Source organism: Copadichromis virginalis, linkage group LG7 (genome assembly GCF_057382275.1).
Source record: "Copadichromis virginalis isolate Kocher_CV1m ecotype Utaka linkage group LG7, C_Virginalis_male_GT1.1, whole genome shotgun sequence".
Taxonomy (NCBI): Eukaryota; Metazoa; Chordata; class Actinopteri; order Cichliformes; family Cichlidae; genus Copadichromis; species Copadichromis virginalis.
This window is the reverse complement of record NC_140624.1, coordinates 41,900,268-41,914,949: the sequence shown is the minus strand read 5'-3', so window position 1 is coordinate 41,914,949 and position 14,682 is coordinate 41,900,268. Positions and strand designations below refer to the sequence as shown.

At 38.7% G+C, this 14,682-nt stretch overlaps 3 protein-coding genes across 4 annotated transcripts; all 3 read right to left on the bottom strand.

Annotated features, from left to right (window-relative positions):
* Window positions 1-472: 472 nt before the first annotated feature.
* On the bottom strand, window positions 473-5,483 carry LOC146705669 (protein AMBP-like). Its single transcript, XM_085463432.1, has 10 exons — window positions 5,259-5,483; window positions 4,444-4,586; window positions 3,848-3,924; window positions 3,636-3,752; window positions 3,379-3,480; window positions 2,938-2,993; window positions 2,595-2,676; window positions 2,336-2,503; window positions 1,835-2,008; window positions 473-622 (listed from the first exon to the last, which is right to left on the bottom strand). Exons 1-10 carry the CDS (start codon window positions 5,376-5,378, stop codon window positions 597-599), a joined length of 1,065 nt encoding a protein of 354 aa, XP_085319558.1. The 5' UTR covers window positions 5,379-5,483; the 3' UTR covers window positions 473-596.
* A 588-nt stretch (window positions 5,484-6,071) lies between these two features.
* LOC146705668 (protein AMBP-like) lies at window positions 6,072-9,736 on the bottom strand. 2 transcript variants are annotated; one of them, XM_085463433.1, is made up of 7 exons: window positions 9,390-9,736; window positions 8,671-8,816; window positions 8,506-8,582; window positions 8,261-8,380; window positions 7,671-7,772; window positions 7,277-7,320; window positions 6,072-7,161 (listed from the first exon to the last, which is right to left on the bottom strand). In XM_085463433.1, exons 1-7 carry the CDS (start codon window positions 9,510-9,512, stop codon window positions 7,081-7,083), a joined length of 693 nt encoding a protein of 230 aa, XP_085319559.1. In that variant the 5' UTR covers window positions 9,513-9,736; the 3' UTR covers window positions 6,072-7,080. The 2 variants fall into 2 exon arrangements, with proteins under 2 accessions (XP_085319559.1, XP_085319560.1); XM_085463434.1 differs by lacking the exon at window positions 7,277-7,320 and having other exon boundaries at window positions 7,072-7,161.
* A 423-nt stretch (window positions 9,737-10,159) lies between these two features.
* Window positions 10,160-14,089, bottom strand: ptgdsa (prostaglandin D2 synthase a). The gene is made up of 7 exons (XM_085463430.1): window positions 13,928-14,089; window positions 12,722-12,861; window positions 12,232-12,308; window positions 11,188-11,298; window positions 10,995-11,096; window positions 10,853-10,884; window positions 10,160-10,714 (listed from the first exon to the last, which is right to left on the bottom strand). The coding sequence occupies exons 1-6, from the start codon at window positions 14,012-14,014 to the stop codon at window positions 10,853-10,855; spliced, it is 549 nt and encodes a 182-aa protein (XP_085319556.1). The 5' UTR covers window positions 14,015-14,089; the 3' UTR covers window positions 10,160-10,714.
* Between the last annotated feature and the right edge of the window lie 593 nt (window positions 14,090-14,682).

Sequence of the window (14,682 nt, the reverse complement as noted above, 5' to 3'; positions counted from 1 at the left end):
GACTGTGCACAGTATTTGTTCTGTGAACCAGAAAGACTGCAACATCCGGAAGGAGGGAGGGGAACATGAGCATTTGGCTCTAAACCTTAAATGATGGGGACCTCTGCTGGTAACATTTCACATGATATTTTTTTGAGTAGGAAATACCACAAAGGCGTTATATTTTAGCACACAAAATTGTTTATAATGGTATTCATCTACCTGGTCTGTTCATTTTCACACATTGAGTCAGGGAAGGTGATTCAGTCTAAACTCTTAAGTGCTATAAAATTTTTGATTCAAGCAAAAATTCGAAACCACACAGAAAACACAGGTGTTGCTGTGATGTTATAACTGGTATTGCAAGAAGTAACAGTATGTGAATGTGTGTGTGAATGGGTGGATGACTGGATATGTAAAGCGCTTTGGGGTCCTTAGGGACTAGTAAAGCGCTATATAAATACAGGCCATTTACCAGTAACAAACAAGAAGCAACTGAAAAACTTTTTTTTTTTTATTGGTGACAACGCTGCTGAGACAAAGCCATATTTTGTTACTGTGGTGGTTTGTGTCGTATCCCTTTATGTTGACTGAGCAGCAGTGGTTCCTCATCTCAGTCAGTTTGCCTTGAGGAGCCCTTCATCTGTTAAAAAAAAGCATATATACATTGTTTGGACCAGCATGTATGGGGAACTTGATGCATTTGCAGGAATTGATTCAAACTGAGCTGTAACTTTTACTTGTATTTATCATGCATCAACAGTTTTTCCAGTGAGCAGAAGTGTTTTCCTTTATAGGTTTGCAAACTGGGATCGTGGCTCTGTTGCATGACCCAATTTGGGCTATTAGTTGTTGAACAAAAGACATAAGAGCATATTTTTCTGGAAACCTTAGTGAAATCATAATTTTTCTTTGGAAGCAGTAAGGGTGTAATTAGTTTTTTCACAGGTCTGCACAGAGTCCTGTGAAAAACCTTACTCACACGATTGTAATTTGTCCCTCCATAAAAATATCTTTAAAAAAAATATATTCAACACAACGACAACAAATTAAAACTCTTCACACTTCTTGCTAATGATGTCATGTAAGTAACATTAGTCAATCAGTCCATCGTCACAGAATGGCATTGGTTGAGTTGAAGCTCAATATCAACAAACAATCAGAGAGAGATAGAGAAGGGCTGTTTATAAGAGGAGGAGGAGTAAGTTCATGCCTAACAACAGTAATTCCAAATGACATTTGAGCAGCTGTGACAGACTGTGTTCTTGCTCATGGAATGGCAACCAGATTGAAAAATGCCCCTTTCTGCAATCAATGTTTATGTTTTCCAGCACAAACACCCATTAAAGTGGCCCCTTTCACATTTTTTCTCATACAACATAATGTTCCCATTTAATCATTATAATTACACTGCATGAGAAACATGTGAAAGAAGCCACTTCCATGAGTAAATCCTAAGATGCAAGACGACCGGAGCTACGTGTTGTTAACATTGTTGTTTTTCCTTTTCTTTTCTTTTCTTTCCTTTTTTTTTTTTGATGTAGTAGCATAATAGCAGTAATGTTTTTTTTCCGACTGGCCGTGTGTGTGTGTACGATCACTGGTTAAAACTGTTTTGATGTGATGATGTGGTTTAGCCATAAGGGTTAGAGGTTTTTTTTTTTTTTTTTTTAAATGTTGTTTGAAAATTGGGTTTTGTGTTTACATATGAAGAAAAAACAAGGCTGGGAGATTTTTTTTAAGTGCCTCAGCCATGGACTTGGAATCTGTGGGATTTCTATGAGATAAATGTGTCTTTGTGTTTATTTGCATCCTGCCACAGTTCTGCTCTGTTATACTTGTTTTATTTTCGCACCATCTTTCATCACCCCGCAGTACTCCTCACACTCTGCCTTGCTGTAGAACTTGTTGCCGTTGGCCTGGCAGAAGCTGCTTTTGTAGGCCACACACAGACCAGCGGTGGAGTCAAAAACCCAGATGGGAGGCTTCCCTGTGCAGGGCTGAGCATCCATAGGCAGACGGCACACAGCTGAAATGACAAAAGAGATACACACAATATAATATAGGTAATATTCATTCGTGGTGTGCCACAAGAGTCTCAAGTAGAACATGAATTGCACTTTGTAAAACAGTTGCAGTCCCTTTCTCTGTGGCTGTTATAAGGAGCCTCATTGAAAACAAACACAGTAGCTTCTCATAGAAAATAAGTGTTCTTCCGTTTACGCGTCATTTGGAAACCCCAGCTGAATCCATAATTAAATGTTGGACCAAACCCCCCAAAACCTGAATTTGCACGTGTGTTGCACGGACATCTATGCACATTAGCAAATGTCATGTTGTGTTTGTTTTTTCTTACCTTCGGTGCGGCAACTCTGCAAACAGTCCCTTTCATTTTCAAAGTTGTTCTGATTGCCCAAACATCCTCCATACTTGAAGAGCTCGCAGTTCATTGAAGAGGAGTTGTAGTAGTAACGCACGTGGATCCCGAAACACGGTCCTGTGTCTGGTGCTGCTTTACAGGCCTCTGTGGGAACAGCGAGGGAATATACATATGCATAAGAAAATATACAACATCAGAATCAGAACTTGATATTTGGCATAAACTGATATCCTACCAGTCCCATTGAACATAGCTGTATCATCACCAGAGCCCTCCACATCTGGAGCCAAAGAAGGCACTGCATTTCTCCTCACACGCTGTTTAACACAGACACACAGACTCAGAGATACAAAAATGACTCAACCACAAATAATCTGCATTATACCGATAAAATGATCTCCTATAATGTAACGTCTCACATGGATTATATGATGGCCTTGTAATTCATTTATGATGAATTCTACCATAAAACTCAAACTCCTGAGTACAAAGGACAACAGATGTTCTTTCATGCATTTTAAAGGAAATACAATTAAAGCATATGCATAAAATATTCAATGTTAAATAGATTGTAATACCTGAGGCTCAGGCTGAGCTGTGGCTGTTGCCACCTCCTCTCCAGGAACACAGTCACCTGCAGATCAAGTGAAGTAGTGTCATTTGTTCATATACTTCATCTATAGCCTAAAATGTCGTGTTAAGATGTTATGAAACACAGTTCCATTCTTCAAGTTTTTTATTTTATTGTGTGTGTGTGTGTGTGTGTGTGTGTGTGTGTGTGTGTGTGTGTGTGTGTGTGTGTGTGTGAGCCTGGATTTTCATGTCTTTTGTAAAGAGGTAGAACATACGCAAGGAAAGAAACCATGAAGATAGAGTGTAGATCTGGGTTGATTTCTTTAAAATGTAAGAACTAGAGTACTGATCTCGGAGGAAGACTGTACGCTTATCACTCCATTTTAGAAGAGTGTTAGCGTGTGTGATAATCTGTCTATGTGTGTGTCTGTATGTGTGGGCTGTACCTTTGTTCTCTTTAATGATAATATTGGCATCACTCATTCCCTGGTCTTTAACCAGTCTTTTAAAGTCATCCAGGACAGTGTTTCTCACAGTCATAGTTCGACCTGAAGAACACAATCATTTGGAAAATAAAAACCTTAAAATGGCATTAAGACTTCAGGACTTCACCTAATAGTCACTATAACAACAATCAAGTGTATACTTAAGGACTGTCAAATGAATCCATTTTGGTTTACATTTTTAGGAAGCGTTTACTCACTGTAAAGCTTAACTGAGGTGGTCTTATTGCCTGATAACTTCTGCTTGCTCATTATTACTATGGCGTACTCATTGTAGTTTGTGTGAACCACGTATGCATCCACGTCTGCCCCCCACTCTGTGAGAGGGAGAGTACAGGGAGAGTCATAATATCGAAAAATCCGCTGTACAAAAGCTCACGTACAGCATTATTTACACAGATTAGAGACATACTTGCAACATGATAGAAGAATCGTCCTGGTGTGGTGGTCAGCTCATAATCCTCAATCCTCTCCATACATGTTCCTCGTCTTAACACACACACACACACACACACACACACACACACACACACACACACACACACACACACACACACACACAAAGAGGGGGGTTTAGAATATACTGGAGTTAAAAGCAGTTAATGTGTAGAGAGACTCATTTGAGGAAACATGTTTAATACATCAGTGAGCAGATCGCATTAATGTTACAGCTGCTACTGGTATTTTACAGCTTGATAGCTTCTTTTACAGCAGATTCTCAGAATTTGGTAGCTTTCACAAATAAAATTCATCCAGCAAAATTAAATATTATGTTTGTTTTTTTTGCCAGATTTCTCTTAAATTTTGGTTAATCCAGTTTCCCTCAATATGTCTGCTAGAATGTTTAGAATGAGTACATTAGCAAAAACAAACAACAAAAAACATTTTTTGTAAAAACCCACACAGCTTGAAGGGAACACAATAGTGGACATTGTGTTTTGCTGTCAGAAATACATGCTTGCTGTACATTACTGTTTGTGTCCGCACACCCATGCGTTTTCTACTAACCTCAGTGAAGTTCGAGTCACCTTGAGTTTGCCTTCATTATCACCTCTCTGAAGTACCAGTTTTCCGATGGCTGCACCTGACTTATAACGTTGCATATAGGGACATGTGGATGCAATGGCAATATCATGCCATGTTCCCAAATACTGTCAGGAGAGGTAAACAAAAGGAAGATTTTCACAAATTGATATAAAACTCACAGACTGCTTAACCAAACATCTGGTATAAAAATAAAGATGTTACAAATATAGATTATTAAAAAAGTATATAGTTAAATGTTGTTTTAATGCTGGGTTTAAAGCAAAACGTCAACTTTAATTAAACTATTTTAAGTTTGTTTTAAAAATACAAGTTTGGAGAGGTCCTTGTGTTCTACATCTAAAGGAAACGTTTACTTTGGACCTTCTCAGTCCTGAGAATACAAGTGATTTGAAGCAGTCGTTTGACTGGATCATAAAGGATGTTTTGCAATGAGAAATAGATAAATATTACCTTAGGCTTGCTCTGTCATAGTTATCTATGAGCACTCAATGGATTCATACCCGACCTTTGCACTGTGCAACTAACAGCTCTAGTTTCCATTATAAAAGCCCTCAGCATATAATCCTCATATTTTTAGGTTTCCTCTGCTTGAGATTAAGGCTTAAAGAAATTTTCAGTAAACACTAAAAGAAATAAAATGTTAGAATTTAAATACACAGGAAAAGGGCATACCAGCATCTCCTGCTTTTAACTTTTTGCATTTAACACTTCTCAGAATTATGCAATATGCACAATGTTAAAGAATATTAACCAGAGCGCAGAACTCGAGCACTTACCTGGGTTAAATCAAAGTTTTCCTGTGTGGGGTAAAGCGGGTCTGTGAGTACAGGGAGCCCCTCGAGGCTCCAAGTCCATCCCAGGACCAGCAGAGTAATCACAGTCGCTGCTTTCTGCATCTCACCAGCTTGTCTGTCCACGCGTTGGTAACAATGTCCCCTAAGTATGAAACATCAAAACAGCCCCCTCTCACCTCTTGATTAGGAGACAGTGCATTGAACTGCTATGGGCTATGTTTGCCGGGTCACCCTCATGTACCCAGCCCCCCCACAGCTGAGTAGAAAATAAACAAGTAAAAGAGCAAAGTTCAGATTTTGTGTATCTCACCTGACCACTGCAATGCAAACAAATCAATACTTGTCATGATTGGAGGGACTAATGAGTAACAATAGCATACTAGTTCATCCTAATGTGTATAAGTTATAGAAGTTATCTTTTCTGAACTACAGAGCCCACAATGCTTTGGGCGCATATACAAAAAGTTACGTATCTTGGCGAGTGAGCTGCCGTCTACAGCTCCACCCTTGTAATACCTAAATAACTATTGGTAGCTCAAGCTTGCACTTTGTACCAGTGGATGTACAGACCAGGACCCCAGCTCAAGATCACACTGGAACCTGAAAAATGTTATAATATTATTCACAGACAGGTTAGAGAGCAAAGAGGACCAGATGTGACTGGATAGTAGGTTAGCCAGAATCACATTTCTGAGGGCTTGGATTGGACTGATGTATGATTCCAGACATGTGTAAATTGTAACATTATAAAGTTACAATTTAGTAACTTTATAATGTGAAACCATGATGTTGGAGTAAATTTACAAGGTATCCACATGCATGCATGATTCTGTTTCAGCTCTCTCCCTCCATGTCCCGTTGGGGAGCGGTGCAGCCCATTTTGAAAATGATTCCTTGGGGCAGTGAAACATACAGGAAACATTTGTACATGAGATATTTTATTACCGTACACTTGCCATATGTTTGGTGCTTTTTTTTTCTCAAATAGCATGGTCGCTTTATTTGAAATAATATTGGCAATAAAATATTATCTTTAAATAAATATTTGTCACATCTCTTAAACTTGCACATCCAAATGCATATGATAAATAATTGTGGAAAGTATTAGCACACCATGCCATATATAGCAGGTGGTGCAGCTTTAAAAGGGCCTTAAAAGTTAAAGTCCTTTTTTTGTATTTAAACTTGTTTCACACATTAAAAAACAATTTGCATTTTGGACTATGTACCAGCTGTATATTAAAATATATAGCAAATATATATTTATTAAAACGCTCAAATTTGACAGAAACACAACATCCTTATTGCATTTTTTTTACATTTACATATTTTTATTTATATTAACAGTTAACAAGAGAGTGGAGGCAAAGTCGAGTGGGTGATTTGTGACAGATGGATAGCAGCAAGAGTAAAAGGAAGGTTTAAACGCTGGTAGTCATACCCAGTATGATGTTTGGTTTGGAGACAGTGGCACTGACAAAAAGACCTCGAGGTCTGCCAGCTCGAGGTTGAGCTCAAGGTGGTAGAGCTGAAGATGCTCAGGTTTTTATTGGGATTGACCAGAATAGAAAGGATTAGAAACGTGTACCACAGAGGGACAGCTCAGGTAGAGCAGTTCAGAAATAAAGTTAGAGTGGTAAGGCTGAGACGGTTTAGATATAAGCAAAGGAAGTATAGTGGATATACTTGGCAAAGGATGTTGAACGTGTAGCTGCCAGGCAGGAGTGAAAGAGGAGATCCATGGATATAGTGAAGGAGGACATGCAGAGGATTTATCTGACAGAGGAGGATGGTAAGGATAGGGTCAGATGGTAACAGTGAACTCTTCTTGGGGATGTGTCGTACGTGGAACCGCGTTTCTATTTAACCCTTTGGGAACAATAACCTGAAATAATGACATACAAGGTATTAAAATGCATTAAAGACTCATCACTTTAACATAGTTATAAATCTTGGGTTTTACAGTGTTATATGTTAGTGTGTTAGTGTGAAGCATGCACCTGAGTAGGTGTCTCTGTCATCTTTTCACCTGGAACACACTCACCTGTAAAGGCAGAAGGATTAGAGTTGATGACTTTCTAAAATGCAGTTAGTAATAGAAAACACTAAACATGCAAAACACAACCATGAAGATAATATTCAATAACAGGAGGGAAAAATCAATAACAGCAAGGGTGTCAAACATGGCTATCCCAGCGGGCAAATCTGTTCTGCTTGGGGGGGGGGGGGGCAACGATGACTATATTACAACAAATCAGAGGGTTCGCTCAGGTTGAACAGCATGTAAAGATGATTTGGACATGTGCAGAGGATAGTGAATATACTGGGCAAAAAATGTTAAAGATGGAGATGACGAGTGTAAACTCATCAATAGTTCTCAGGGAGAGTGTGCACCTTTGTCCTGATTCATGATGACAGCATCGTCTCTCATTCCATGCTCTCTGACCACTGTTTTAAAGTGATCCAGCACAGCGGGGCCTGCTTCCACAGTCCGACCTGAAGAGGACAGATTTTCTTTAGTGTTTTATAACACTGACTGTTTCAACTCTGTTAAATACTGGAAGGAAACAGAAAGGCAGTGTTAGAATCAGCACATTTAAAGTTCCTAAAATCTCTGTGAGAACAACAAATTTCTATGTTTTTATAATTTTATATTGAAAAACATTAAATAGTTCCAAATTAAAAGGCTAAATGTGAGATCTCATGATTTGAACAAGATTACAGTCAGATATAGAGACAATTAGATTTTATACAGTAGCCTCAGAAGCTTTGCAAGTTTTACCTGCTTTAAGTACACTAGATTAGGTGTTGGGAATATGAAGTCTATTATTAGCTTACTCATAATTAATATTGATTGATAAATTAAAGTACCTGACCCTTGTTTTAATTCGGACACAAAGAAATGCACTGCTAAAAAAAAATCAACACAGATATCTTGATAAATCAAAGGTAAAATGGCTGATGATCCAACAGTGGTCACTCACTGTAAAGTTTGGCTATGGTGGTTTTATTTCCTGATGGTTTCTCTGTGCTCAGCAGAAGCATTACAGCATACTCATCATAGGTGGTATGAACCACAAAGGCATCAACGTCGGCCCCGAGCCCTGTAGAAAATAAAGTGTTAACGCATCAGGTTTTCTGAGTATTATTTTAGCATCATGAGAATGTTTTTATTGTACACATGTCACAGGAAGGATGTACTATATATGCAGGAAAGCAGAAAACATACTTGCAGTGTGGTAGAAGAATCGCCCTGGAGTGTCCGTCAAACTGTAATCTGTTGAAGTCTCCGTACACAAGCTGTTCCTATATGCAGACACAAACACATGAAAGGTTATATTGAGTGTAGCATACTCATCCACTCCATGAGAAACAGCATGTGGGTGAATCTGACCTGAAAGCAGTGGCTGTCATGGTGAAGTTCTCCTCAGATGCAACATGTTTCAGCTCAAGTGCAACAATGACAGGGTTTCCCCTCTTACGCTGCATATAATGAGGGCAGGTAGACACCACTGCCACCTCATACCACTTTCCCATAAACTGCGAGGAACACGGCATGACATAAAACAGAACAGATACTAATATTATAAAATGGACCAGTCAAAACAAAACAGAACAGCTTAAAAATGTCATGAGCGCAGTTTTGAATTCTGTCAAGGAGTGTGCAGATGTGAGGGAGTAAAGTTTAGGTATTGCATAAGAGAAGGACCTGGCACCCAGATGAACACTGCAGGAAGTTTAAGTTTGGAGGAGATCAGTGAAATATGCAGGGCAGAGCCTGTGAAGAACTTCAAATGTTAATAGTCATGTTTTTAGGGTGAATTCATGGCAGTACAGGGAGCCAGTGTACTGTGGATGAATCAGCAGGGGTGTGACATGTTTAGCTGACTTCTGGATAAGCTGATGTTTCTCAGGAATTTGTGCCAAGATTGCTGAAGTCAAGGCGTGGTGCGACAAGACTCATAATTACTGTACATTAAAACATGTGGATTGACGTGCAGCAATAAAAACAACCTCAGATATTACTGAATGAAAAGAAGTGATAAACTTTGTTGTTGGGTGGGGTGGGAAATAACTAAAGAAATTTCATTTTTTAGTATTTTATCCACTCACCTGCTCCAGATCAAAGTTCTCCTGGGTCAGGGTAAAATTTTTTGGCTCCACAGGAGATACCTGGAAGGTCACGAGGGCCCACCCCATTACCAGCACAGACACAGGCCTGACCGCTCCCTGCATTTTGTTAGCCTGCCTGTCCAACCTGTCTCTTTCTGTCACCTCCCAGAAACTTTTGTCTGCTGCCTTTCTGGGTCAAACGGACACCCTGCGTATGTGGCTTTTGTGAATCCCCTCTCAAAACACGACCAAAAGAAGCAAGAAAAGACACAACTTAACGCGCAAAGTTCTGACGATCAGTGTGTCTGTGCACAGAGGTGTGTGCATGTCACTGTGTGTCCTTTGGTCCAAATAATCAGAAATGAATTGCTGGACTTCAGAGTTTGAAGCTAAAACAAACAACTGATCAATATACGTTAGTAATTAACAGATTGTGGGGAAATGTAGCATTAGTATCAGCTACAGAGACTTTTTGATGTTACCACAGACAGAAGTGTCCCTTCAACATACAGCTCATTTAATCTCATTTCTCATGGTATCATGATATCTGCATCATAAACTGTATGTCACATACTGGTGTGTATGTGCCACCTGGTGTTCACTGAGGGAAAAAACTTCCTTTCAGTGACCTTTAGACCACTTGTTTTGTGCCACAAATGCAGTAGAAACTGTAGATAATCTACTCAGAGATTTATTTATTATGTCCAGGCTGAATATTTATTTAATTATGTCAACAGTGTGAAAGAGCACAGCTGATATGGCTCAGGGCAGTCGATGAAGCAGCCAACTTTTATTTACATTTGTCTTTTCAGTGTGAACCTCTGCAGCAACACTTTATGCAAGAGAAAGTGTTTGTGCATATGCAGGTAAAATTTCTTAATTCAAGAAAAATGCAGCTGATCAGAAATATATTTATTGATATATGATGACTGTATTATAGCTGGTAGAGGTAACTGTCAGGTGATGAACATATAGATCACAGTAAAACACAGAATTACATACTAACATATTTTACATGTAACCATAATAAGACAAAAAACCCACCCTCAAATTTGATTAATAAAAGTCTGGAGGTCAATGTTTATTTAACTATGTGAACTGTGAAAATAATGGAAAACGCTTCATAATCAAGGTTGATCTATAGGATAAATGTAATCAGCAATATCTGCTTCTTGTGCCATTTGCAGTCAGCATCATGTTTGCTGAAGTTTTTTTTAATAATAGTTTATAATACATAAATGCTGTCAGAAACTGGACACAGACACACAGCTGGAACAGCACGAAGAACACGTGATGCCACCCTCATCTCAGGCACAGCAGGGAACCTAGAAGGGGGAACAGAAAGGATTTTATACTAGCTGGACAGAAATCATTCGCACACGCAGATTTAAAATAACCACCTGTGTTTTTTATATATATTTTTCTTTAAAAAAAGAAAAAGAAAAAAAAAGAAATTGCCTTACCTAACGCCCAGACCCTGATGACGGGCAATTTTCTGTTCACCAGAAAACATACAGACCAAAATTATGACAATTTTTCTTCAACATGCGCGCAGATGTGTATATACTATGTGTATATATGGAGGCGTGTTCCCCCTTGCTTCACCTGCTGGAGGTGGAATCAGAATAGACTCTCTTGGTAAACCGCGAGACAAGGCAAAGGTTTTAAACTTCTGTACGACTTCAGGCCTGACGCTCAGAGTGCGAGCTGCAGACAAGTACAGAAACAGACATGTGGTGTATAGAAGACAGAATTGCAGTGGCCTGCATGTTCAGACGCATCTGTGAGCGTGTCTCACCATAAAGTGCCACCTGTGTGTACTCTCTGTTGAAAACCTTGTGCTTAAGGACCATGGCGTAGTCAGTGTAGTTTGTTTCCACCACAGTGATGTCCTTCACCATGTTATGGCCTGAGAGAAATCGTGACACAGAAGCGAGATTTTAGCACCCCTGCTAGTTGAACATTTAAAAGCAAATTGATAGGCAGATTAAATAAATGAATAAATAGACCAATACATTAAATCTGGATGAAACAGAATTGCCTGCACTAAACCCAAATGGGATGTATATGATTTTTCTATTAGGCCTGTATAGGTTACTTAAAATGCAAAAAGCTAAAAACAAAAAACAAAAACAAAAAGAAAAAAACATGAACGTAAAACCCCCCCAATTGCATTTGGTAGAAGATAAAATTAATTTACAAGATATGTAATTTTTGTATTGACTTACTGGATGTTAATGAATCTTAATTCGATTAAGATTTAATTCTAAATTATTAAATTTAATAATATACATTTTGTTATTTAGACAGCAGACCTATATAAATAATAAAAAATACTTAAGTGTCGCATGAAAACTTAAACCTACTTAAAATATTCTCAAAATTGTAATGAAAATTTTATACATTATTGAACAATTTACATTCATTTAAATGTTCATTACAATACAATTCTAACATAATCATAATTATACCACTGTAAAAATTATGCATTTTAAATTACTACATTTAATAATATACATTTTGTTATTTAGACAGCATGCTATATAAACAATAAAAAATACTTACATGTCACATGAAAACCGTAACTGTAAAAAATAATAAAAGTAAAAAAGAAAAATCCCCCAAATATATTTGGGTGTGTATTCTGCTCTTATTTCCTGTTCTCAGTCTTATGTCATTACTTTGTCACATGTGCCTGGACTGCACAGCTTCATCCTTGTGATCACTGTGTTTTTTTGCTCATGACATGTTGCTGATCCTGAATGTCAACTCATGCTGTGAGCACCAGTCAAGTTTTTATTCTATGATGGAAAAAGTCAGTTGTCTTTAGAAAAAGACTCACGTGCACTGAAGTAGGTGAACTGTCCAGGTACACTCGTCCTCTCATACTGGTACTTTTTGATTACACAACCAAAGGATCTGAAAAAAGCAAAGAAAAATGAGTGTTTATCCACAAGTGTCACTTTCTTACTCCTCTCTGTTTAACTCTTTTCCTTGACTAGCACACATATGATAGCTTTGATGTTATTAATTCAATAAAGCCCAATATGTATTATTGTTGTATGCAAGTTTGCCACTCAACAGCCATCTTAAATAACTGTGAGAGCATATTGTGTAAATTACAAAGGTTACTGGAGCACATAAAGGGCATGGACACAATAACAAGTCAAATTTAATTAAAAGATCTTAAAAAGTGTCCTGACTTTGCCCCATAATAGAGTTTAAAAAAGCTCTGCCACAGTCTTTTCTCACACAGACTGAGCGGCATGTCCCTGCGTGTCCACATATGTCAACAGTGATCAAATGTGTCACCCCTGCAAAAACAGACTCACGTTGCCTCCCACATTGTGAGATTAGCATTGCCGTTTGGCAGCGGCGTGATGGTGCCCATGGAGGCCTTAATTATTCTTCGGAATGGGACGAAACGCGGAGAGTCATAGGCGACCCCCACGCGATACCATTTTCCTGCAAACTAAACACACACAAAACAAACAAAAACAGGACACAGTTTATTGGAACTTCTGAGCAGTCATGCACAGGCTACATGTGACCTGTCTGTCACAGTCCCAGACGCACTGGGTGACATAAACCAAATGGTTAAATGCACGTGAATTTAACCATTTGGTTAAATGGTTAAATGCAGGGCTCTTTATTTAAATAAAGAGGAAGAAGTATTTCCCTGAAACAATGAGGTTCTGTATTTTAAGGCACAAATAATGTGTTGGGAGTATTTTTAGTCGGGTAATTGGTGCACTAAGTATTTAAGGAAGCAAGGTGGGGTATGTGGGATTGACTCAAAATAAACTACAGTGCTTGTGTTGATCGGAATGAAAGAGCACATCTTGAAGTGAAATGGTGTGGCTCACATATTTATTTTATCATAGGCTGTAATGTGTACCCTGTTGCAAGCACTTGTGTAAAGCAGGGCATCCTTACCTATCTCAAATGTTCGATGTACATCAAAACCGATGAGCCACTTTCATTTTTCCTCATGTAAAACGGTGTTTACTTGACTTAATGTCAATGATTATAATTATATTGGGAAAGTGTTAACTTTTACTCTTATATAACAGACAATAGCCTACATTAAAAAAAAAATCCTGGCGGGGAAAATAAAATCAGCACTACTTTGTGTCAAATAAACATTTTACTTTTAAAATAAAGAATAAAACGTTAAAAGGCTTACAGGCATAATATGGCTAAGAAGAAGTAAGTGCGGGACAATCCCACTTCATAGCCAGTCAAACACATTTCTTGTGGCACATATGCCAAAGAAAGTTAACCTCACACAGTCCATCAAACCAGCAAACAATTTACTTGTGCATTAATCTTGTTTATTGTAAGGTAGCAACTCATCGCAAACTGTGCGCACACATAAAACCACCAGCAGACAGTAGGTGGCGTCATGTAACAAACAAAGAACAGCTGTTCTCCTTTTAAAGAAACCCCGTTCTTAACAAAACGAATAAACGTGGTTTGAAACATAAAAAAATATATAAAAAGAAAAAAGCTTAAAAACCAAACACCCTCCATCCTACCTTCTGCAGGCTAAAATCTTTCTGCGGCTTCACATTTGCATGTACCATCATCATGCACAGCATCACCATGGCAACAGTCATCGTCATGGCTGAGGAAGAGAAGCCGCGAGGTGAGCTGGTGTCTGACCTGAGCCAAAAGTGAACTGTGCTGCCAAAGAGAGGTACAGAGTGGCAAAGCCTGGGGTGATGTTTACCTTTCCCCCCTGCTGATCCACCCACCTGGTTGTCAGCCAATCATCGCCAAGGTTCAAGGAACAGTAGCCAAGTGTTGGAAATGTGCAAGTCTGAAAACAGCCACGGACTTAAACGCTTTATAGGTTCAGCTTGTGGTTTACCAGAATCAGCTGCGATTCATGAGCTGTCCTCAAAAGCAAAGACTTCACATGATTTCACAACTCCCTGTCCCGCACTGAAAGACACATGAGGAAAAACAAGTCGAGAGACCAGTAACCTGTTTCTCAGCTCTGATGGTTCATTTTTCCATGGAGTACCGCTGTGTTGGCTGCTGCCTCCAGCTTAACTTATATTCGCATTTAAAAGGACAAGTTTGCGCAACAGCAGGGTCAGTCATAAATATCACGCATGTCCCTACAAGAAAGCTGTTCATACCTTTCTGTTAGAGAAGTTTCTCAGATTTTGAAACACCTTCACCAGCCGGCTTGTGGAATTTGGGTCTTAAGATGTCCTTAGGAAATAGGAACAGAAAGCAGTTTCTCCCAAAGAGCCTCTGCTTTAGAGATTTACTGGTGTCACCT

Excerpts from the sequence above, each read along its gene's own strand:
- LOC146705669 (XM_085463432.1), bottom strand. The coding sequence starts at position 5,378 with ATGCAGAAAGCAGCGACTGTGATTACTCTGCTGGTCCTGGGATGGACT. Across the intron at positions 2,994-3,378 it reads TATCATTAAAGAGAACAAAG|GTGACTGTGTTCCTGGAGAG; the intron begins GTACAGCCCACA and ends CTTGATCTGCAG. Across the intron at positions 2,504-2,594 it reads AGCTATGTTCAATGGGACTG|AGGCCTGTAAAGCAGCACCA; the intron begins GTAGGATATCAG and ends CTGTTCCCACAG.
- ptgdsa (XM_085463430.1), bottom strand. The coding sequence starts at position 14,014 with ATGACGATGACTGTTGCCATGGTGATGCTGTGCATGATGATGGTACAT. Across the intron at positions 12,862-13,927 it reads AAGATTTTAGCCTGCAGAAG|TTTGCAGGAAAATGGTATCG; the intron begins GTAGGATGGAGG and ends GTGTGTGTTTAG. Across the intron at positions 11,299-12,231 it reads GTTCACCTACTTCAGTGCAC|GCCATAACATGGTGAAGGAC; the intron begins GTGAGTCTTTTT and ends GATTTCTCTCAG.
- LOC146705668 (XM_085463433.1), bottom strand. The coding sequence starts at position 9,512 with ATGCAGGGAGCGGTCAGGCCTGTGTCTGTGCTGGTAATGGGGTGGGCC. Across the intron at positions 7,773-8,260 it reads CACCATAGCCAAACTTTACA|GTCGGACTGTGGAAGCAGGC; the intron begins GTGAGTGACCAC and ends TGTCCTCTTCAG. Across the intron at positions 7,162-7,276 it reads TGACAGAGACACCTACTCAG|GTTATTGTTCCCAAAGGGTT; the intron begins GTGCATGCTTCA and ends TCATTATTTCAG.